Source organism: Lissotriton helveticus, chromosome 5_1 (genome assembly GCF_964261635.1).
Source record: "Lissotriton helveticus chromosome 5_1, aLisHel1.1, whole genome shotgun sequence".
Classification (NCBI taxonomy): Eukaryota; Metazoa; Chordata; class Amphibia; order Caudata; family Salamandridae; genus Lissotriton; species Lissotriton helveticus.
The window spans coordinates 230,118,821-230,142,885 of NC_136065.1; the positions used below are offsets into that span (position 1 = coordinate 230,118,821).

Consider the following 24,065-nt stretch of genomic DNA (forward strand, 5'->3'; position numbering starts at 1 on the left):
TTCCCACCCTTGTTTCGACATATTCCTCTATCTGCTGGACGTGTATTACGGCTTTGTGTCTCTTTTCAGGATCAGATCCCAAATGACGTGCCTGTGGTGCAACGTGGATATTCCTGTTTTCTTCTCTGAAGATTGTTCCTGGTTTCTGCCTTCGGCTGCTGCTGTTTTGGAACTTTTCGTCCATTTCCCTGGATTGGGGTTCGCTTTTGTATTGACTTTGTTGAACTGTTTGCTGTTTCCTGGATTTACTCCTCACCAAAGAAAGAGGAAGTGGGATTGTCTACATACCTATTTATAGTGCAGACTCTATGGTTATCACCCAAGTGTTTCTGGGTAATGTGGTTTTTTACATGGCTGCTGGGCATTTCTAAATAAAGAAATGAGACTAGCATAATCCTCGCCTCCTAGTCCTTAATAGAATTGAAAATTCTTGTCACGAATTTTTGCAAATTTTGAATTCTTCATTACCCATTAAATGACAAAAACTAATCATAAGTTAACTGTGTTCTTTGTAAGTAGAAACACTTTGCAAAAATGTATGACAACTTCTATGCAACTTTTGTTTATTATTAAAAAACATGTTCATGAAGAGGTCAAGAAATAAACATCGTATGCATGTTTAAACATTTCTAGTCGTCAGCTTTTCATGCAAAATTACTTTAGCGATGTATGCCCTAATACGTGTAAAAAATATATATATATATTTCAAACAGCAATAGTAATAGAATACACAATAGAGATCTATCTTACCGGGTGCCTGGCAGCCACGGCATCGTCCACTTTGGACAGCCCTACGTTAACCATTTCCTTAACGTTAACAAGCTGCAAAGAAAGATCAATAGTTAACTTTCCGGTCCCCGACCATTCATGCTCTCAATACATCTTTACGCCCTTGCGTTTCTCGTCCAGTTTCGAAGGGAAATCTGGAATGTTGTTCGATAGAAAAAGAAAGAAGACTGACAGCGCTCCTTTCGAGTAACATAGAAATATGACCTCCATCTTCTAATTCTAAGGCCAAACGTTACCTCCATCTTTTAATTCTAAATCTATCCGAGTAGAGTCAGTCTAAATTACTTACATTTCGATGAATGGTTATTCCCATTGTTTGTGAAAAAGATTATCGTCACTATTTATGAAGCTCAAGTAAAACATTCATTTTCATCGTATATTTCTACCAGATGCTTCTGAATAAGACATCCACTTTTTGCATAGCTCAACCCATTGTATCTAAAATATTTCCACCCACTTGCCTTAATAACCCTTCTTAAGTACGACAGCGCACGATGCCAATCAAAGTAGCCACTTTATTTATAAACCTAATGCGTAACAATTGAGCAAGTCAATGTGAAAATAAGAAGCCTGCCGCTAATTTACGGAAGTAGACGCAGAGGATGTACTGTAGGTGAACCTTCTATGCCGGTAACTGGCAACAGTCCATTAAAACGTACGAAACAAAAATTAGTGTCTTCCAAGTGTTACAAGTGTTAGTATATATGATGCTTGGTATTTGTTCAGACACAAGAGAACAAAACCAATGCGAAATAGTTTTTAATACAAAGGGTAAACGATTAGCAGACAGCTACGCTATGGGGGATTAATTATATATGCGGCACACTTTTTTCAATACAGCCGAAACCTCATACCAGCACGTTTAAAATCGCATTTTCCAATATGGCTGATATTTTGACATCACGGTAGGCATTTGGTTGGTCACCGCTCTCAAGGTAGTTAAACCAGCTGGTCTATTGATAACTGACGTTTACTCATGAACGGGCGGGACTACTGGATTAACCCTATCATCGCCAGTGAATAGAAGGTTTGAAAGAAGCTTCTTTGCCTCTCTGAGGTGAGTGAGGGTTGGGACTGGGACTGGGACTGGGACTGGGAGGTATTGGTCTCGCGAGAGCGGTTGCTGTGGAGGGGATATGCACGATGTTGTGGGTAGAGAGGGTATGCATCAAGTACGAGCCTAATGTCTGAGAACGGAGTACGCGTAGGGTTACTTCTTGCTGTGTTGCTTCCCTTTCTCCCCAGCGACAGGCCGAGGGCATTACGTTTCCTTCTCTGTACCCTTGCCTCGGGGATTTCCCAAGTTGGTATCCGCCTCAATTGACCGTGTGCTTTAAGTCAGGTGTTTTAACACTGCTTCTGCAATCTACGTGAGGCTTTCATGTGTTGAAGTTTACTTGGTCCAATTGAACCAGTAGCCGTTTCATGGTACAATGTTCCATGCCAGTTAATAATCCCCCCCCCCTTTTTTTTTTTTAGCTTTCTAGGCATATATTCTAATTATAGATGTTCTAAGGTTTTTACTATAATTACGTGGTCCGGGAATGGCGACTGTATAGAGTGTCTCGATGTATTAGTAAGAATGAGACTGCATGAAAGCATCAAACGTTCAGGAAGGATTATTTCCGTTGCAGAGACCCATGACCGCTCCAGTCAGGGCTTTAAGTGGGATGAAAAAACGGGGGGGTCTCTCAAGGGGGCGTGGTCATTGTAATTGAGGGCGTTGCTTAAAAAACACGTAAGCTAAAAGTTTGTGCTGAACATAGTGTGTCGCCCGACTGGTATTTTGCTGTTTCTGTCATTGCATCCAGATATATGATACAAGTAAAATCATACCTACAAGTCAGGACTTTTGGCTTTGTCAGTGGTCGTTAGTTGCAAAAGATAAATCAGCAGCAACTGTGGCTTGTGTAGAATATTGAAAAATCTTCCACATAAAGCCCTGGTGACACCACGACTATATTACTGTTCCTGAGTTCCGAAAGGAGAAGAGAAATCCAGAGAGAAAATGACTCTCTTTAAAGGATTTCCTTTCCCCTGGGGAAAAAACGGACCGCCAGGGCACAAAACAGAGCTCGATAGAGACCCGTTTCGAGGCCCCCCTTTAAAGAACTGCCGGTGCTCAGCACTGGTGAGACCCTGCCCACTTAAAGCCCTGGCTCCAGTTAAAAGAAAGGCAAAGAATGAATCATCCACACCAAGAGTTCCAGAACACAGAGTACAGTGAGCTAATACATTATTTTTACCTCACCATTGAATTGCATACAACTTTATAGATACAAGCAAATACCAAAGAACATTTGAGCAATCGCAACTGATCTACAACTCTAAAACAAAACAATTAATAATACACAAAATCAATAGAATGAAAAGGAGCACGTCTGAGACGAGAACTAATCCTCAATTGTCATAAAAATTGACAAATATATATTTTTATCCCATATAAGTAGCCATGATATCTTCTTACTTACACACCTTATTTGAGCATTGGAAGTTTAGTTGCAAACTCTACTTCTCTACTTTTGTTGATAGAGCCTTCTACTGCTCATATGGTATGCAGTAAACTGTGCCTTGCTGATCACTGTACTTTCCAAACCCCGCGTTCCTCTACTGGAAGCTTTATTAGATTATAGGTTTGAGCAAAAAAGCATGGGATGTAGCTTGAGAGCACTTTGAGACTTGGAGGTTGAGAATATTATGAATTTTCTGATAGCCCATAACATGATCACATCTGCTTTCAGTGTCCTAGCCCCACTAAGGTCACCAGTAATGACCATGGAACCCCTTTGTATATACATGTTCGTTAATGGTTTGTTGTGGGAGTACTGTAGATACTTTATTGGTCCTTTGAGCAAAAAAGCGATCACTGCTGATCGAATGTCTGTCTGACACTACAATGTTTCCTCCAATCTGAAAAGTACTGCAGGAGGCTCCTTGTCAACTAGCAGGTGGAAGATGTGTTACAGGGGGAAGATGTTGCCGCAGACAGGATCAGTAAAGTAATAGCCAGAATGGAGGTTTTCTTACCAGGAATTGTTTGCTGATTAACACATACATAATAAAAGCCCATGGACATTTCAGTGTTTTAAGCTGGTTGATAGTAGGGAATAGGACGTAAACATGTCCAGAATGCATACGAGTTTGTCGTTTTAGATTACTCATGCAAGAGAACACAAATAGAGATTACTAGAACCATTTCTGAGGCCTAGCACATTGCTGCAAAGGAAGCAATATATTTTTTTCTGGGAGAAGAAAATGTCAGCATAGAGAGCGAGATGGGCTGCAATGTACCAAATAATATGACAACAGTAAATAGCTCTGGCGCCTTGTTGCAAAGGTTGTAGGAGATTGGTTTAGTATATGGTGCTCACTTATGTAAGTGTAGCAACCTGCATTAATCCAGAGAACACTTATGGTGATTTTAGTGGTCTTAGACAACCTTAGAAAGCTCTCTAAGTGGTAGCTGTGAAGTTCAGCCTTCAGGCTTAGTCCATAAGGAGTGTAAAGCAGCTTGTTTTACCAGTACTAATCACAGAGGGTAGGTTAAGTGAAAAAGAACCACACAGTGTAGTTATAAAAATATGTATTTATTGTAAACACACACTAACACATTGCAATATCTCCTCCCTGTAGATATCACAATACTCACAATACTTCATCAGGAGAACACGTTAGTAGCACAAATACACAGTGGTCTCCAGGGGGTGAGCAAACAATATACTAAGAAAGTGGAATGTGAGCCACAACCGTAGTAGAGACTGGACCCAGAGGACATAGAAGTGTTGGGGCCCCCATGAACCACTGAAGGTAGCTCACCAGGAACCCCACAAAGGCCGTGTGCAGAGTGGGCACACAACCTTGTAATCCACACAAGTCAATATGTAAGTCGCGGTTGTAGTTTTTAACGAGAAGGACCCTTCCCAGAGGTCCCTGAAGAAACCACATGAAAGATGGAAGGTTGGAGAGTCACCCCAGCCGTGGATAGTCCGGAAACTAGGATACCTACACCAGGGAATCCGGATGCCAAGTGACATCGGTAACGGCCATAGACAACAATTGTGGTCTTCAGTGAAGATACTGCTGGCGAAGGTGAAAGAGTCAGCTGGAGCCCAAAGGTGGATTCAGAAAGGGAGGTACCTGCAAGCAGAGGGGACAGAGTATATGCCACGCTGGAGTGACGAGGAGGAATACCCACTGATGTCAGAAGATGCAGGAGAGTTGACAGTGACTTTGGCGCTGTAGATGTGCAGACTAGATAACGCTTTGGAAGACCAAGAGCTGTACAAAAGCTTTCCCGCGTCGGATGTCAAGAGCCAGGGGGTCGGTGTCCGGCGGGAGCAGCAACAAGCCATGGCAACAAATGTGGCACATGGAAGAGGTGCCCGGAAAATGTGGACCAGCAAGGTCCAATGGACTCGCCACAAGCAGGTAAGTCAGAGTAGGCCCGAGCAAACAGGGGAGCCTACTGGAGCCAAAGAAGACCCTCAAGAGGACCTACAGGCCGAATGGACAGGAGTCACAAGAGGACTTCGGGCAGCTCACCAACGATGCAGGCCCGCGGTGCAGAGGATGTGGTGAGGACGGAGATCTGGGTAGCAGCAGATGCTGGAATTTCTTGAAGCCCGAAGATCTCTGGGGAAGAGAGTCAACAAGCCTTGGCAACAGCAAGTTGACACGGTGCACAAGGGTACTTCTCCAGCAGTTCCGATAAGGGATACAGGCTTCAAACTTGCTGTGAAGACAGTGCGGGCCTCAAGGGAGTTGCAGAACCACCCCCTGTGTTGCTGAACCTTTTGTACTCTGGGGGAGCTCAGGAACAGAAGACCGGTCAGCTTTGTTGCGGTGCCTGCAGATGCAGGGGATTGACTCCTTCACTCTGAGGGAGATTCCTTTGGGTGTCTTGGATGTCCAGAGGCCTGGTGAAGTACCTGTATGGAGCACAGGCACAGATGATGCAGAAGAGTGGCAGGACGACGAGACCAGGAGCAGCAGGAGCCTTCCCAGTTGCAGCCTCGATTCCCAAATCGAAGTCCAATAAAGTCAAAAGTACCCAGACGGTTGAAATTGAAGTAGTTTCGTATCTGAATCTTGTCCCACGATGAATCTAAGAAGTCCCACACATGTGAGCCCTTAAGTACCCTTAAAAGGGTTGGGACGATTCAGGGGTCCCTCCCACAGGAAGGGCTGGAGAGTGGGGAGAATACTCCCATATCCTTTGTCCATTTCCGTGCCAGAGCGGGAGCCAACAGCTCCCTGAACTGGTTTTAACTGGAGTATGCAAGGAGGGCACCAAATGTGCCCTTCAAAGCAGCCCAGTGGTGCTGGCAAGCACCCCCGCCCTGTCTGGAAGGTGGTCATACATCCCTATGACAGGAAACCTATTCTCCTGTCTTCCCCTGCTCGAGCTTGGCTCCACAGCAGGAGGGCAGAATCTGGTATCTAGTCGGCAGTAGCCATAGTTTGCTGTTCAGGTCTGGAAGACTGGTACTGGGAGCACCAAGGGCTTCCCGATGAAGTGCATGAAATCATACCTCAACATGTTTGATACCAAACATACCAGGGTTCATTACAGACAGTTTTTCGCTCAATGTATCGTAATGGCTGATGCACTTAAAACCCAGGAGTATGGAATCTGAGGATTGGAGGGGTGACCTGCTCATTCAGGGGCACCCTCACACTTCTAACCAAGCTCCCTGCCTTCGGAATTGACACACCTGCCTTTGGGGTGACTTTTAAGTGCAGTGACCTCCGCTATATGAAAACCTATATCTGTTGTAAGTGGTGCTAGCACCAGCTTACACAGGCTGCAATTGCAGGCCTGTAGTTACAATTTAAGTGGTGTCCTGTGGGTGGCATAATCTATGCTTCAGCCCATGGGCGGCCCCTGGGGTACCTATGCCCTGGGTACCTTTGTACCATATACTAGGGACTTACAAGGGTACACCAGTAGCCAATCCGGGAGGTACCTAAGTACTCCCCATGGCCCAATTTAGGGAGGAAACACAGAGACTGGGGTGCTTATTAGCAGAATCCCAGTCAGACTAGTCAGAAAAACACCAAAAAGTGGGGGTAACTATGAAAGCAGATCCTACTTTCCTAGAGAGGTATTTTGTGAAAATGGGGGATCTGCCTGTAAATGTAAAACAAATGATCTGTAATCTTTGCATTCCAGTGGGTGGGTGAACAGTCCCAATAGGCATCTGACTCTCTCCCAACCCCCATTTGAATATAGGATCCCAATTACAAAATGAGATTACAAAAAATATATATATTAAAGTGCCTCTATGTGGAAGTCCCTGTCCTGGACAGTGCTCCTTGATCAATGAGTAGACGCGTTGCTTTTATTATTTAAAGCAATGTTTAGGTTACAGGCCCTTTTTGAAGTCAAGTTGTGGGAAGGTGATAAGATGTCTCATGTATAATAAAGTAAGTATTCAAAACAGTGATGGATGGAAAGCTTGAATTATTCTCAGTTACTGGGAATCGCTCCAGCTGGTTCCCAATCCATCATTATTTTGCACACCATGCTAGCTCAGTTGGACCATGCTATATGCAAATCAGTCTTGACCCTGTTCCAATAAAAACAGCCCACCTCGAACTGCCAAGTCAGGTCCTCCCTGAACTGGAACACAAGCAACCCAGGACTGGTCTTGCCCTAGTTATGGGCTCATTAGATGGGTACGGCTTGCTTCCAGTGAAATTAGGCGCGGGAACCAAGCTGGTCTGGACATACCCGACCCACTTAGGGCAACACAATAGGTAATCAAAAAGTGATGGGTGCAATGCTTGAATGCATAGTACAGGCCTTATTCTGATGTCCCAGCAAGCTTTCTGTTTAGAACCCTTCTGAACAAGAGTGGTAGAATCATCGCCACATGGATTTTATCCGGCACCAAGATTTGTATCTTGAGTTAAAAATATTGCTATTTAACCAAGCAGACTTCAGGCCAGCACTATCTCAAATTTTCCTCTGCTTTATACTTTGTACAATATTGAAAGGCTGGCTGTTCAGTATCTTTTTCAGAATTTGAAATGTTCCATCTTGAAGATGGATGCATGTTGTGACAAAAATTGAGAGATTAGGGCATGCCTTACCACACTGACACTTTAACTAAACCACACATTTGGGAAGTTTAAGAGTGAAAGGTGAATACATCAAGGTTGTCCCCTGCCACTAACGCTCTCTCTAATCTGTTTGTAGAAGATATTTCTAGGTGCCTGGAATTCACTGGAGCTTATCTGCCAAAGGTGGGGACAAGGAAGATACACAGACTGTAGTATGCGGATGATTTAGTCATATGAAAGAATATATATTTACCTTATTATGTGGGTGTATGTGGTAACAACCAATTTAGTTTTAAACTCTCAGAAAACAAGGGTATTTGGATTCAATTGAAAACAAATCTCACGTTTCATGGAGAATAGGTGTTTTTGTTGCTTGTACAGTTTGATTTTTTTAGGCATCAACTTATCATTGTAATGGTCCTGGGCAAATCTTAGCCTGAGAAGATTTCACTACCTTTACGGGGGCCATTCATTCCTAGCAAAATTGGTCCGACAGAGGGTGGCGGTGTGCGTGGAATGGGGTTCAAAACAAGAAATGCTCCGTAGAGTGGCAGTATTTGCGGCAATGGAAACTGTACACCTAGCATCCTCTGCCCTTTACACTGTTCTTTGTGGTATGATTTGAGCTTGGCCTGCTCCTGTTAACATTTAATTAAGAATGCCCCTGTGTAACAGTTTCTCCTCCGAAGGTGTGTGTCCCTGGGTGTAAAATCTCCTCAATAGCAGCAAACGAGTTGTAGAGTAGAGAGATTAGAAACTTTAGAACAGCCCCTAACTAAATACTAATTGAAACTTTATGAACTTTTTAACTGTGTGGGGCTAGAACAGTTGTTAAAAACTGCCTGGATTCTGTGTTTTTACAGTTGCTACAGGTTAATAAGCAGATATTAGACCTGAAGCCATCAGTTTAGACAAAAATGGTGGTGATTCGTTAACGTCAGGTAAAATTATTTGAAAAGGTACCCGCAGATTGACTACAATGGCAATGTTATGTGACTAGTTTCGATTTGCCCCATGTTTTGTTTGACAAAATTAAAATATCGTAAGATTGTTCAAACCATTGTTTTTAAAGTATCAGATGTTAAATAAGTAAAAAAAAAATGCTACTGCAAATTACAAAGGTAAACACTTGAAATTGACTAGTGAAGCTTTCAGATGAATGTGCATAATTTGGATGGCTTGGTCAGCCGCGACTGAATTTTAAATTCTATTGGAATAAGGGTTAGCATCCAATCTCATTAATTAATTGAAGTTAGATTTTGTGAATGTTTTTGTGTGTGAATGAAGCATTACAAGGTTACTGATAAACACTTTTGGATTTAGAAGCTTGTTTAAAGTAATACCTGGTTTCATGTTTGACCAAATAAAGTGTGCCATCAAATGAGTCCTATTTTCCAAACGAATAGGGAGAGAACAGGTAACACAGTAACATATGATTTTTATGGAGAAAATCAGTTTAAAATCATCAGCTCTGCCCAGCCAATTTAAATAAATGAGGACCATTTGAATAGATATCTTCATTAAGTGTTGTAGTATGATCAATTTATAGAGATGGTCCTTAAAATATCTTTGCTAAATTAAATACCCAAGTGTTTAATATTTAGCATTTTAGTATTTAAACCTCCTCAAGTACTTAATTAATCTTTCACAGAAGATTCAACCACCTTTATATACTGTTGTCCCTATAACAGTACATTCTCGATTGTTTTCCAGACGTTTTCTGAGTACTAGCCTTTTCAGGCTATTTCTGAAATACTCTCTACTGACATATACAAGATAACCTCGGTATTCTTCGACTTATGCGTGTCTGACTCTGTACCTCATTATATTCTGGGTCTTCTATGATGTGAAGCAGTCTAACACTTGGTGCAGGAGTGTCATAGAAATTGTTTCAGTAAACAGTAAAGTTATAGAAGGGTTAATCTGCCTTAGTCCATTCTTCTCTAACATATAGGAACGTGCCTTGGCAAGGACAATTGGTATAACATTTCTTAAGTATGCACTAGAAAAGCTAAAGAGTTTGTCTTTTTTGAGGGATTTGGTAATAGTTGGGTGACTGTGTGTGTGGCTTCCAACTGTCATGGAAAGAAAATACCACAATGAAGCAACATCTTGGGCTACAACAATATAGAAACATGACGTAAAGCCCCTGAGCGGGAATTCCGTTCTCCTACAGAACTGTGCGTAGAGACCTGGAACCTCGGTGAATTAGGATGGCCCAAAACTCACCTCAGTATCCAAAATCCCCTTACCCAGCTAGCTACAGTGTCTCATTGGTCGTAAAAAAACTCCCAATGTTTAGACAAAACAGAACATGAACTTGAAATACCTCAGGTATCGTGGAACACATGAACACTCTTTCGTTATATAATCATTTCAAAACCAGAACTGGGAGTAAATGAGGATACGTGCATATTTGAAATATTTATTTACTAATGCAGAGTTCTCAAACGCAGTATCTTAAATAACACTAGCAAACATATTATTAAAAAAAAAGTTATTAGCATAGTCACTAGTCCATAGAAAGCAAACGGTGACAGCATACTAAGATGCTGTAATGAATAGGAATTTACAATACCTAATTCTCACCCTCCCTATTTAGCATAATATTTTATATCTATGAAGGTCTCATTTGGGTTTTAGCAGGGCGGGCCTGTACCTCAAATTTTCAGTGGCAGAGGATCACATCATCTTCCACCAGCTCTCTGCATGCGAAGCACATCAAGTGTGTTTTTGTGCGTTCAGCACAACAATATAAAACTCGCCTAGAGCCAGATTTTGGCAGCAGCATGTGTGTTATGTCTATAGGGGTGCGAGGATCAGACCTTACAACAACACTGGGTTAAGTTATCCGTGTAGCCTTCAGCACTTACTGTGCAGACAGAGTGCCGAACAAAACTGATGTCAGAGCAATAACATATTATTTCTCAAGTAAAGCACGAAGCTCTTCTGGGTTGAAAGCTAAAACAACAATTATGTGTCGTGTGCAAAAGTGAAGCAAGAAGGAAAAAAGGCGTTTAAACATTTAATAAACTCATGCTAACTTAACACAGTATGTAGAAAAGAAGTAGCTATATGACACCCCTTTGTTGGGCAGACTATAGAGTAATCTATACTGCAAAACAAGAGTGTTCTAAAAGGAAGCCAGAAAATAAAGTTTGAGTTGAAAGTGATGAACTTTAAAGACAAAAACAGCAATATATTGCATAGTTTTGGCAATGAGCTAAAGTAGTCCGTGCAACTGTAAGAAACCTTGTGTGTGTGCACACCTCTACTTTGTGGACGAAAAGCTGTACATGAAACAACATGGTTTCAAGATAGCAAAGTAAACAAATCAACTTGCAATGGTGAATTGCGTTAGTCTGCCATACATACAAACAGGGTGCTTGTCCTAGGGCAAAAAAAAAAATCCGCAAATGAACTGTCATTATGTCAGTAAAGTTCATGCATCTATGAATAATCACTGGCTCTAAATTGTAAGCTACACATCATTACCTTTGCTTAGCAGCAGTGCATCTCGCCCCCTTTTTAAGGTTTCTCCTCCTTCACGGCAGTTGTGTTTTTCAGCTTGGAGGGTAAATGCTCAGAGAAACGTCCACAACCGTCTTCTCTGTCGGGTTCTGATCCTGCTTCCTCCCAGCGGCCTGTGGGCATGGATCTTGATGTCCTGCAGGCTATGATTAATAAGGCAGTGGATTCTGCCTTTGCGGCTTGGGATGAGCCAGTGCCTCAGGTCCCTAAGGGTTCTTCTCAGCCTGACCCCGACGGTTCACATGAGGAGCAGCATGTGCGCTTTGTTAAAGGCGCCGAATCGAGGGAGGGCCTGACGCACTTGAAGGACAATTTGGCCTTTCCAGCTGTTGTTCCTCGGGAAGAGGATTTTTACTCCTAGTACAGTCGGAAGGAGCCGGACGCCCTTTCCATTCATAAGGCCATCCAGGGTCTTCTGTCCAGGGAATGTTGATGAGGCTGTGTGTGGTATCTTCCACTTTAGAGGGAAGACTCGACTAACCTGTGACACCTCCGTCTTGACGATCGCCTTAGAACACTCCGAGGTGACATCACTAAGAATGTCACTGCTGAGAACGTTCTAAGGCGAGCGCCCAGGGTCTGCAGTAAGCGTTCAGAGCCAGTCAGCTGTGGCTGGGGTTAGTTGTTTTGCTACTTGTTAATGTACTGGAATAAAGCTGTTTGGACAACATCTTCATCGTCATCATCATTTATTCGGATGTCACACAGGCGACGAGGACAAACAGGACTTAAGACGACTGCTTGACCCCAACACGCTATCAAAGATTAAATCAGCGCCAGAAGCATTTGGTTAAACCCAGCCCACACACCATTTGCAGGAACCTACCTGAAGGACTTACAGGTACTGGTGCCATCTTTGTTGCTGGGAAAGTGGTCGACGCTGTAAACGCAAGAGGTCCAGATTGTCACCGCTGCATATGTGAAGCAACTGACCGGCATGGAGATTGACGTTGACGCCCTGGCCGGTAAACACTGTGGCGGAGCAGGTCAGGACCGGGAAGGGAGACGAACTGGGCTTAAATCATCTGGTTAGTGTGGCGGAGTGCAGAGGCGGGGGTGCTCACTCTCAGCGGACAGCGGCGCAGAGAACTACTGTGGCTGACTGCAACGCCGTGGGTTATGTGAAAGCGGCATTCGATGAACGTGCGGCAGGAAGGCTCCTGATGAGGCAGTTGGGCTACTTGCGAAGCATGTGACAGCGGCAATTAACAACGGTCGTGCGCTGACTAGGGTAAAGAGCCGTTGGTGCTTATCATTGTCTGAATCCAGCAGAGACTGCGGGGGGGGGGGGTCTGCAGGACACCTCCGTGAGGTCTCGTCAAGAGGGGGTGCCTGACTGGAGCCTATAGGTAGCGCCTCACGAGAGCTGGCGAGTGCAGCGAGAATGCAATGATTCTGAGGAAGAATGAAGCGAATTTAGAACCGTGAACCACACATCGGTGGAAGTAGCTCGTAGAGGCTGGAGGTGTAGCTTCATTCATCGTCTAGTTGTTCCTGTCACCTGAGGGGAAAAGGAACTGTGTTGAAACGACAGGAACACTCTATGCGAGGATAAACCTTTCAAGGACAATCCACAGTGAAGGACAGCGCCATCTGGTGGGCTCCAGGGAGAATCTATCTAACCCTCCCATTTTGCATGAGGAACTGATTTTGAGGAAAAAGAAACTAGACTCCACTTGGGGTCCTGATCCCCATTTGAATACTTGAAATAGTGGTTTTCTTTTCCAATGATACATTTCAAAGTGTGTGGTTAGTTGACAACAGTGTTTGTACTAGAAACACATATTTAAACAGGGAAAAACATGCAGAATGTAACGCCCCCTCCTTTCTTCTTACCTAGCCCAGGGGAACCCACTATTAAGTGGAACAAATGGAAGAAGGTCTTCCAGAACTATGCAGTTGTGTGTGGACCCAATTTAGGCCTGGAAAGGAAGGTAGCATTATTGTCGTACTATATTGGGGCGGGAGGAGAGGAAGTGTTAGAACATTTCCCAGAGCTGAGTGCACATGAAGCAAGGGGATTGAACGAATTCGAAATTCGCCTCAAAAAACTTGATCTACATTACCTTCCTAAAACTAGCACTATTATGGAACGGTGCCATTTTGGCAAAAGAGGGCAGAAGGAAGGGGAGTCGATTGAAGATTTGTTATCAGATCTACATAAACTGGCTGCCACCTGCAAGTTTGGGGGTGCGTGTGAGGAAAGGATCAGAGACAAGTGTGTGTTAGCATGCAGGACTGAGCTGGTGCGTGAAGAGTTGTGGTTAAAAGATGATCCACCACTAAGGGAGGTGCTCATAGTGGCCAAGCAAGTGGAACACATGATGCAGTGTTAGTGAAATCAAGCAAAACAGCGAAAGCAAGGTCCGTGAGAGCAAGGTTAAAGTGAGTGAAGTGGTGGCAGAAGGCAAAGGTGTGTTGGTAGTTAAAGAGCAGAAGAATGCGCAAAAAGAACAGGAGAGCAAAGGGGGATGGGCCTTCAAGGGCAACTGCTGTAGGTGCGGTAAGCAAGGACACATGGCGAGTGACAACGATTGTCCTGCATTGAAATACACATGCAGCAAATGTGGCAGGAAGGGACATTTCAGACAGTACTGTAGGAGTGGTCAGGGGTGTACAAGAAGCAGAAGAAGGATAACACTGGACGGGTGTGTGACGAAATAGTTTTGCAGGTGCAGAGCGGACAGATTAGCAATCCTAAAGACATGATAAAGGTTGAAGAGACAGGGTTGGAGGCTATGTTTGACTCTTGTTCTAAGATAACAATCATTAATGCCAAGGAGTTTGAAAGGGTGGCCAAAGGAAAACTCAAATTGAGCAAAATGGATGTCAGGCCGAGGGGCTATGGTGGTCAACCTATCAACATGAAAGGTTACTTCTGGGGCACTGTAGGCTACAAAGGCAGATTGACGGTCTCTAAGATTTATGTATCTCTAGAGGGGGACAACATACTGGGATGGCAAGCACAAAAAGAACTGGGGGTATACCTTAACCCCAACAAAACCCCACAGATTCTGCTGTAAGAGGTAGGTGAGACTTGGGGAAGCATTGAAGAAGAGTTCAAGGAAGTGTTCAGCGGGGAACTAGGGTGCCTAAAAAACTACTCCCACAAAATAAAACTAAAGGAACATGCAGTGCCAGTTGTAGCAAAAGTAAGAAACCCCCCCCATAGCTATCCAGGAAGCAGTCAGAGCAGAATTAGAGAAACTGTGCAACCTAGGAGTAATAGAACCGGTGGAGGTAACAGAGTGGCTGGCGCTGATCGTTGCAGCAAGAAAGAAAGATGGCTCAGTCCGTTTATGCATCGACCTCAGGGCACTGAATAAAGAGGTCGTGGTCGATAAGTTCCCGCTGCCCAACATCACGCAGATGATGAGCATGTTGGAAGGAGCGAAAGTATTCTCGACTTTGGATTTAACCTCGGCCTTCTTCCAAATCAGGCTTCATGAAGATTCACAGGAACTCACGGCATTCGTTACGCCTATGAGAACCTTCAAATTCAAGAGAATGACGTTCGGTCTAGTCTCGGCCGCAGCGGTATTACAAAGACTTATGGGCAGTATTCTCAGAGGCATTCCTGGTGTACTGTGCTATCAAGACGATGTGCTGGTCTTTGGTGCGGACAACAGGCAACACGATACAAGATTGAGACAGGTGCTGGCGAGGTTCAGGGAGCAGGGCCTCACAGTGAAGAGAGAAAAATGCAGGATTGGATGTAAAGAGTTAGACTTCTTGGGACATAAGGTAACACCGGGCGGAATTCGGCCCAAAGCTGAACTCCAGAACACCATAATCGGCTTGGTTCCACCAAGAAACAAGGAAGAAATAAAATCGTTTATGGGCATGCTGGAGTTCTACAGCAAGTTCGTGCAGAATTTTGCAGGCAGGACCTATATCATACGCCAATTGCTCAAGAAGGATGAGGTGTTCAGTTGGAATGAAGAGTGCCAAAGGGAATTCGAAGACGTGAGGCAAGCACTAGCGGAGGCCCCAAGCCCCAAAGCGTTCATACCAAACAGGAAGACGGTGGTGACGACAGATGCGAGTTCTAAAGGACTCGGGCAGTCCTCACACATAGCCTTTGCATCGAGATCCCTTAGGAAGTCCGAGGTCAATTACTCGGTAATAGAGAAGGAGGCTTTGGCAGTACACCGGGCCATGAACAAGTACCTGGACTTTGTCTGTGGAACAAAGTTCACATGAGAACTGACCACAAGCCTCTGGACGAGGTATTCAACAAAAAAGGGCTTGACGCGATCTCCAGTAGAATCCAACGTTGGGTTGTAAACCTACAGGAGTATATGTTCAACATTGAATACGTACCTGGGACAAGGAACCTCGCAGCAGATTGCCTCTCGCGCCTTGTGGGGGAGACAAAGGTAGATGAAGCGGGTGTAGAGAACGAAGAAGATAAGGACGAGCCACAAGCAGAAAAGGTTTGTGTAATTACTCAAGGGGCTGTTGGAGAAGAAAGTTGGAAAGAAGCCCTTGGAGTGGTTAACCTGTTGATGGAAGTGTGCATGAGGGTAAAAGAGAATTGGAAACACAAAGACAAACAAGACGAGACTCTACGGCCGTTCTGGATGATCAGGAATGAATTATCCGTCACTGACAAATGCCTGTTCCGTGGCACAAGGTTGATCCCTCTCAACACTTTCAGGGAATACCTAGTGGATCTGGCTCATGAAGGACACATGGGATCACCAAGACGAAACAGAGGATGCGGGAAGACTACTGGTGGCCCAGCATGGACGTTGTGAAGGAGAGAAAAGTAAGAGACTGCATACCATGGGCTATCAGTGACAAGGTTTTGAAACAGCACACGCCTCCCATGCAATGTAGAAGTGTCATTAGACATAATAGGTCCACTGGCGGGAGAAATTCGTACACCTTACATCTTAGTGCTCGTGGATCTATATTCTAGATGGCCAGAGGTGAAAATAGTATCTGAGGTCACCACTAAAGTGGTCATTGAGTTTATGCAAGAACTAATTCTCAGGGAAGGTCTACCCAGTAGCCTGTTGACAGACAATGGGGTACAATTATGCTCAAAGATATGAGGGACTTTCTCGAGAATAATGGGATTGAGCACAGACGCTGCGCATTGTACCACCCCGAGACCAACGGGATGGTCGAGCGGTTCAACAAAACTCTCAAGGAGAGCATCCAGCTAGCAAGAACTAATGGATTGAATTGGAAGGAAGAGATAGGAAAACGTCTAGAAACCTGACCCCTCATCAGACAACTGGGGTCGCTCCCTTCGAACTGCTCCGAGCTAGAAAGCCTAACACGAAGCTGTCACCGGGATGGATGGGGTGGCACAAAGAATGGACGGGACACTCTAGGGTCTCGCAAGGGTTGGACAGGCAGCACAAAGCCATGATAGAGAGGAAAGACAGGTTTGACAACTACACTCAGTAAAAGAGGTGGGGTTTAAAGTAGGAGACACAGTAAAAATTCGAGCACCAACAGGCAGAGCGAGTCCACAAGAATTGTTAAATTGTTTAAAAATGCTGTAAAAACCCAAGAGGGGAAGATCTGGAACCTGGGAAGAGTTGTAAGATATCACTCCCCTCCTGAGAACAGAGATAATGAGGCCAGGAAGGAAGAAGTTCTCCAGAAGTGGGGCGCCCTGCCCGCGAGGAAGCGTTTTGGGGAATCCCACGCTCAACTAGCCAAAGGGTGGTTAGTCGCCCCAAACACTTGGAGCAATATGTAACCATGTAGAGTGCAACCATTTGTTCTTATGTTTCCCATGGGTGTGCATTTTTGAGTTTGCAAAGAAGAGGAATGTGTGGTATCTTCCACTTTAGGGGGAAGATTCGACTAACCAGTGACACCTCCGTCTTGACGATCGCCTTGGAACACTCTGGGGTGACATCACTAAGAATGTCACCGCTGAGAACGTTCTAAGGCGAGCGCCCAGGGTCTGCAGTAAGCGTTCAGAGCCAGTCAGCTGTGGCTGGGGTTAGTTGTTTTGCTACTTGTTAATGTACTGGAATAAAGCTGTTTGGACAAAATCTTCATCGGCGTCATCATCATTTATTCGGATGTCACACTGTGTTCTTGCGGTTCCTTGCTAAGAAGTACCCTCTTCAGGACTTTCTGACTGAGTTTCCCCCTCAGGTGAAAGTGGACTCTCTCATGGTGTGTCTGGCCTCCAGTGGTTCGATTATCTCTGAGGACGCCTCTCCTAACGATCCTGTGGATAAAAGATTGGGCAGTGCTGCTAAAGGGCTTACTCTGCTGCTAACTTTTCCATCAGGGCGGAGGCTTATGCCTCGTATGTGGTCCAGTCTCTTCTGCATGATTTTCAAGTCTTGTCTGAGGCTCTCCAGCGGGGGGAAGACGTTAATACTCGTCTGTCCCTTATGGAACTGCAGGTTCGCTTTTTGTCGGACATTACTTTTGGCTCTGTCTGCTGCAATTTCTGGTTCCATTGTTTCTGCTCGTCGTAACATCTTGACGAGGTCTTGGAAGGCGAAGGTCTCTCAGAAGTCTCTTCTTTCATGCTTGCCCTTTGATGGTGCTAAGTTGTTTGGCCCTCTGCTTGAGGATCTCCTGAAAAAGTCCGTGGAGGATCGTAAGCTCCTTACTCCTCTGCGGCCTGCTCTGAGGGGTCGGGGATTTGGTTATCGGCGTGCCTTTGGGAATCCCCCCTCTGTGGGGCATGGTTCCTCCCAGCCCTTTCGCCGGGAGGAACCTCCTTCTCTGCCAAATCCCTGCAACTGCCTACAGGTGCTGCCCTTACTGATGCCTCTCCCAAGTCCTGACTATCTCAGGGTGGGCGGCGGATTGTACAGTTTTCTTCCGCTTGGGCTCACAACGTCACCGATTCCTGGGTTCTTTGCCTGGTGGTCGAAGGTTATTCTATCGACTGCTCTTCTCCTCCACCAAATCTTTTTGTTCCCACACCCACTCCTCGGAATCCTCTGAAGCTGCTGGGGTTTAAGCAGGGGATCTTGGATCTTCTCCAGAAGGTTGCCATTGCTCCTTTGCTTGGGACCGATTTGGGGCAGGGTTGCTACTTTCTGATGTACCTGGTGCAGAAGGCAATGGGGGGGGTTTCCTCCCGGTTCTGGATCTCAAGACCGTGAACTCCAATGTGCCTTAACAGAGGTTCAAGATGGTGAGTTTGCAGAGGCCCCTTGTTTACTCTGGGGCCTTTTGGATGCTTATTCCCATAGTCATGTGCATCCTCTCTTCCAGAGGTATTTGCGGTTCTTTGCCCTGGGTCAGCACTTTCGGTTTTGTGTCCTCCCCTTTGGTTTTGCCTCTGCCCCTCTGGTGTTTACCAAGGTCTTGGCTCCCCTGGTGGGTCTGTTGGATGCTCAGGGGATGCTTTTGTTTTCCTTACCTCAATGATTGGTTGATTTCTTCCTCATCTTTCCTTAAGGTCGGGGGATGTGACGTTGGTGTGGCATTGCCTGAAGTTTCATTGGTTCCTGGTGAATTTCAGCATGTCTCACCTCGTCCTGTCTCAAGAACTCCAGTTCATCGGCGCTCTCTTCAATACCCAGGTTGGGGATGGTGTTTCTTCCTCCGGCTCGTCCGCTCCGGCTCTGGCCTCGTCTGGAGTTCCTCCAGTCTGCGTCAGAACTGGTTGCAGGTTCAGGGGGACATGTCCACTTCTCATTTTCTGATTCCTTGAGCTCACAGTCACCTCTTCCATCTGGTTTATCACCTGTCTCACTGTGATCCGGGGTCCCAGGACTATGATGCCTCTGTTCCAGTGACTCCCGCCATTTCTCTCCAGCTGAGTTGGTGGCTGGTTCCGGTAAACCTGTCGAGTACCCTGACTACCGATGGCAGCCTTTGGGGTTGGGGTGCCACCCTCTGCGTTCTTTCTGCTCAGGGTCCTTGGTCCCCCGCAGAGAGCTGGATGTCATTTAATTTGAAGGAGCTGGCTGCTGTGTTCAGGGCTTTTCTGTACATAGCCCGTCACCTGAAGGACGTATGGATTCAAGTCCGGACTGACAATCAGGTGACCTGTGCCTACTTGAATCATTTGGGGGGCACTCGCTCTCCTCTTTTGGCAGTCCTGGCGGATCAGATTGGGTCATGTGCGGAGGCCAATTTGCTGGGTCTGAAGGCTCTCTATCTGCCGGGGAGGGAGAATGGACATGCGGGTCAGCTGAGCCGCCTTCTTCGGTTTCTCTGTCCCTGTCTCCTCTGATCTTTCGGGAGCTGTTGGGTGGGTTCGGGAGGCCCTGGTTGGATCTCTTTGCCTCCCCTCTGCCGAGGTTTTGCACCCTTCTTCCTTGCAGGGAGGCGTGGGGGGTGGATGCCCTGAGTTTCCCTTGGCCTCGGACTCTTCTCTATGCTTTTCCTCTCTTTCCCCTTCTCAGCAGGGTTTTGACAAAAATCAGGACGGAAGGGGTGGTGGTGGTGGTGGTGGTGTTGGTGGTCTCCTCTTGGTGGTTGCTCCCCTGTGGCGGTTCCCCCTGTCTCTTTCTCCACTCTGCTTTCCTCTCCTGTCTCGTCAGGCTCTCAGCCAGTTGGCGTTGGGGGTTTGGAAGTTGAAAGGTGACGGCTAGTGTCTTTGGGTTGTTCCTCTGCAGTGGCCCTATCCTTTAAGAATTCTCGTAAGGGCAGTACCCTAAAGGTCTACGAGCGTCACTGGAGGAATTTCTCTGCTCGGTGTTCTCCGCGGGGGTGGGGGGGTTCTCCCTGATAACTGTGAGGGTGGGGTTCTGTGTTTGAGTTCCTCCGGGATGGGTTTTTGCTTGGGCTGTCGGTCTCTACTCTCCACAGCCAGTGGTCCGCCATTAAGGCTATCCGGGGGGCCTCTCTCGTCTCCTTTGAGTCCTTGGTTTCTCGCCTTTTGCGCAGTTTTTCTTCTTTGACCTGTTATTGCTTCTCCTGTTCCCCCTGGGATCTTCCTTTGGTCCTTCTTGCCTTTCAGCTTTCCCTGTTTGAGCCTCTGCCTTCCGTGTCTCTGGAGGTTCTCACTCTGAAGGTTTGTTTTCTGGTGGCCATTGCCTCTGGGTGACATTTGGGGGAGCTTGGCGCTTTGCTTTGCCAACCTCCCTTCTTCGTTTCTTTCCTGACAAAGTGGTCCTTCGTCCTGACCCGGCGTTTCTTCCCATGGTGTCCTCCGCTTTCCATTTGTTCCAGGATGTTGTCTTTCCGGCCTTTTTTCCTCCCCTCTCTACAGAAGAGGAGATCCTGCTCCATTCCCTGGATTTGACTAGGGCTCTGGTGATCTACCTTGAGCGTACCGCCTCCCTTCGCAAGGTGGATTTTTTGTTTGTCACCTTTGGGGTTGCCCGACAGGGTCATCGGCCTACTACGGCAACTCTTTCACGTTGGGTTTGGTCCCCTATCTCCTTGGCCTACCTGCATGGGGTCTCCCTTCCCCCCCAGTCATTCAGGGTCGTTCCACCTGGGGTGTGGCTTTGTCCTGGGCTTCTTATAAGGGGGCCTCCTTGAAGGTTCTTTGTGCTGCGGCAACTTGGTCCTCCTCAGATACCTTCATCTCCCATTATAAGTTGCGGATGGGGGAGGTTTTCTCTGGGGATTTTGGTTCTGCTGTTCCTGCGGCTGTTCACTGATTGTGTGTGCTTATCTGCAATAAAGGTTCCTTGGCATCTTTGGTGCCTTTTTTTTGTTCGTCTGACGCTTGGGTATACGCTCCTGGGTGACTGTGACGAAGAAGACGGAGGAGGAAGGTAATGACTCCGTTACTAACCGGTAACCGAGTCGTTCTTCTTTTGTCTAACAAAATGACTACTTGATCACCGTCACCAATAGGAAAACAAGTGAGACAATGTAACCATCTTTAAAAAGCTATTGCCTTGTTGGACACACCATTCTAAGCAATAGCAAATCATGAAAATATCCAGAAAGCCAATGGTTAAAACGGCATGACCAAAAGCCCCTTCTCTTTGTACTATTCTTATTTGTAATGGTAAAAGGAGGTATCACAGACGCTATAGCTGTCTGGAGTGAGACCTAAAAATAAAAATTCTGAAAGTGAAAAAGTCTGGTTTTGGTTTATTTAATAGTTAATCAGATATTTTACATTATTTAGAGATTGTATCCAGTGTAAAGGAATTGGAAAATACGTAATTGGACACAAATAACAGAATAATATCCGCATAAGTTGACAGTGTTATTGGTGTTATCAATTTGTATCCTATAAATATCAATATTAACACAGAAATTGTGCATCAAATGTTCCAAAGCCAACAATCTTGTTAAATGTGAAATTGGACAATCCTGACTAAGATGTCATTTAAAAGCAAACATACCATCTCATTAATAAACATGGAATTGGAAGGAGCACTGTATTGGCATTTACCAATGTAAAGAAACTTAATACCAAATGTAAACTTAAGCATGATAGGAAATAATAAATTCCAAAACACACTTTCAGAAGCTTTTCTAGCATCTTTAAAGTGTTGAACCGCAATGGATGTCTAAGTTAATAACATAAAGTGATTGAAAACAGGGAAATTGCTACTGATGTTTTACTAGCAACATTATCCATTTGAACACTGCATGATTCATTAGAATAGCACAGTTCAAAAGATAGCCGTCATAAACATCACGAGGTGACAAGACCTCACATTATCTAGAGTGATCATTTTTTTGCACTCTAAAGGTAGGGGAATCTTGTCATTCAAGATGCCCAAGACATCAACCATATGATGAACTTGCCATCTCAAGTGAGAGGAAGCCCCTCAGACTTTAGGTTTGATTTTGGCAGTACTGCAGGAGTCAGTGGTGTCATGTACGCTCTTCACTCCCCCCCCCCACCATCTTTCTGGTTCTGTTAATGTTCAAAATGGCAACCCGGCAAGGGATGTCAGACCGCTGCGAGTTGTAGCTTCTGCAGGCCGAGACCTCAGCGTCTAATGTCAGCGTGGAAGCTTCTTCTCTGACTATCTAGTGTTGGTATTGTTCTTTTATACTTGTTAGTTATGCACCATATCGAAATAAAGCCTATCTTAAAAAGCAGTACATATACATAAAAACAATAAAAGCCAATGCATAGATAATAAACGTACAATTCATATTACAAGTGGCGCGAATAATTTACATAAAACAGTCTAAAATACATATTAAACAAGATACAAAAGCCTAGTAGATCTAATGCGCCATGCCCAACCTAGGAATTTCGCCAATCCACATGCGAACAGGGGCCGCGGGTCCGTTTTCAAAATTCGTAAGGCCTCCTTATGGGATCTAGTCCCAAGCTCTCTACAGAGTGGTTTCAACCATCTGTGGCAAGGAACTACATAGGCCGGGCATTCAAACAACAGGTGGAGAACTGACTCTATCCTGTTCACACAAAAGGGGCAGAAGGGAATTGTCTGTGCCGGGACCTTCCACCTGGAAGTCAGATTCCCAACTGGAAGTAAGCCTACCCTAAATTTGAAGTATAGAGCCCTGTCCCACGGTTTTAAAATAATATCCAGATACGGCTCGCAGAAGTGCACCCCCTTAACCAAAAGGAATTCCGCAGTGGTCTTACACAAATTAGCATTACTGTTTCTGCCATCAATCACCCAACTCCAGTATAACTTCTTCAAAGCTGACTTGGGCGGGGCGGTTCTAGTATTCCAAGCGTCTTCAAGGCCCAGGTCTGTGAGAAGGCGCTTGACTTCCCTTAACCAGCGGACCTTAGACCAGCCAGCCATTAATAGAACCTCTTTTAAACCTTCTGCATAGCTGAACATTTCTGGGACTCTCCAGATACGCGCCCACAAGAGAAGGGGACGCAGCCTCGCCTGGTCACTAATGGGCCGAGTACCCATATCTAGGAGAAGTGGAAGAGTTGGCGTACTGTAGGGGAGGCCCATTAAGTCCTTATGGAATTTGTTTTCGGAGCGAGACAACTGGTCCACATTCTGTACACCCCAGAGTTCTGCCCCATAAAGAGCTGCACTGACACCTCTTGCCCTGTAGATGTCGAGTACCGGTGCAATGGGTTTGAGGGATGAGGCACGCTGTTCGTTAAGGAGGGCCCCCACCACATTCTTGTGGGTCAGCAGCATCTTTTGGTGGTGACATTTCCAACTCATAGAGTCGCAGAGACGAATGCCGAGGTAATCGAACTCCTTGGCCCTCTCGAGTGGAACTGACTCTAGGGTAGGTGGTTTGACGGTCTTCTTCGGGGGGTTTAGGACCAGGAACTTAGTCTTCCCTGTGTTAATAACTAGTCCCCTTGAGTCACAGAAGGTCTTGAAACTAGTTAGAAGACTCTGCAGGCCCGCTGGGGTTTTGGAGATCAGGAGGGTATCATCTGCAAATAGGAGGGTAGGTATTCTCCTGCCAGCCAGGGATGGTGCATCTGCAGGATGTTGTAGCAGGTGCTCCACCACTCCGTTGACATACAATGAAAACAGAGTGGGGGCTAGCACACATCCCTGGCGGACACCTCTATTTACAGGAATTTGTGATGTTTTTTGTCCATGGCTACCCCACCTGATCTGTGCGAAGTTATCTGCATGTAACTTTATCAGCATGTTTAATAAGTATGGGGGAATTCCCAGTGCATCAAGCACACTCCAAAGTTGGCTACGTGGGACCAGGTCAAAGGCAGTCCGAAGATCTATGAATGCAAGGTACAGACTGCCTTTGCCCAGTACAACCACTTTCCAAAAAAGCATCATTAACCGGAATGATTGCTCTATAGTCCCCATACCTGATCTGAAGCCAGCCTGGAAGTCTGA

The 24,065-nt window shown here is 45.6% G+C and overlaps 2 protein-coding genes across 4 annotated transcripts in view; one reads left to right on the forward strand and one right to left on the reverse strand.

Moving 5' to 3' along the window:
* Positions 1 to 940, reverse strand: part of TMEM141 (transmembrane protein 141) — a 143,048-nt gene extending 142,108 nt beyond the window's left edge. Inside the window, exon 1 of one of the 2 annotated variants that reach the window (XM_078642074.1) lies at positions 751 to 940. In XM_078642074.1, coding sequence (XP_078498200.1) covers positions 751 to 804 — 54 coding nt within the window. In that variant the 5' untranslated portion in view covers positions 805 to 940. The remainder of the gene's footprint in view (positions 1 to 750) is intronic. The other variant, XM_078642075.1, reaches the window with a different exon arrangement.
* Positions 941 to 1,747: 807 nt separating this feature from the next.
* The window catches only part of TRAF2 (TNF receptor associated factor 2), a 500,036-nt gene continuing 477,718 nt past the window's right edge, over positions 1,748 to 24,065 (forward strand). For both annotated transcript variants that reach the window (XM_078642076.1, XM_078642079.1), the window contains exon 1: positions 1,748 to 1,846. The gene's annotated coding sequence lies outside the window, so the exon portion shown is untranslated. The remainder of the gene's footprint in view (positions 1,847 to 24,065) is intronic.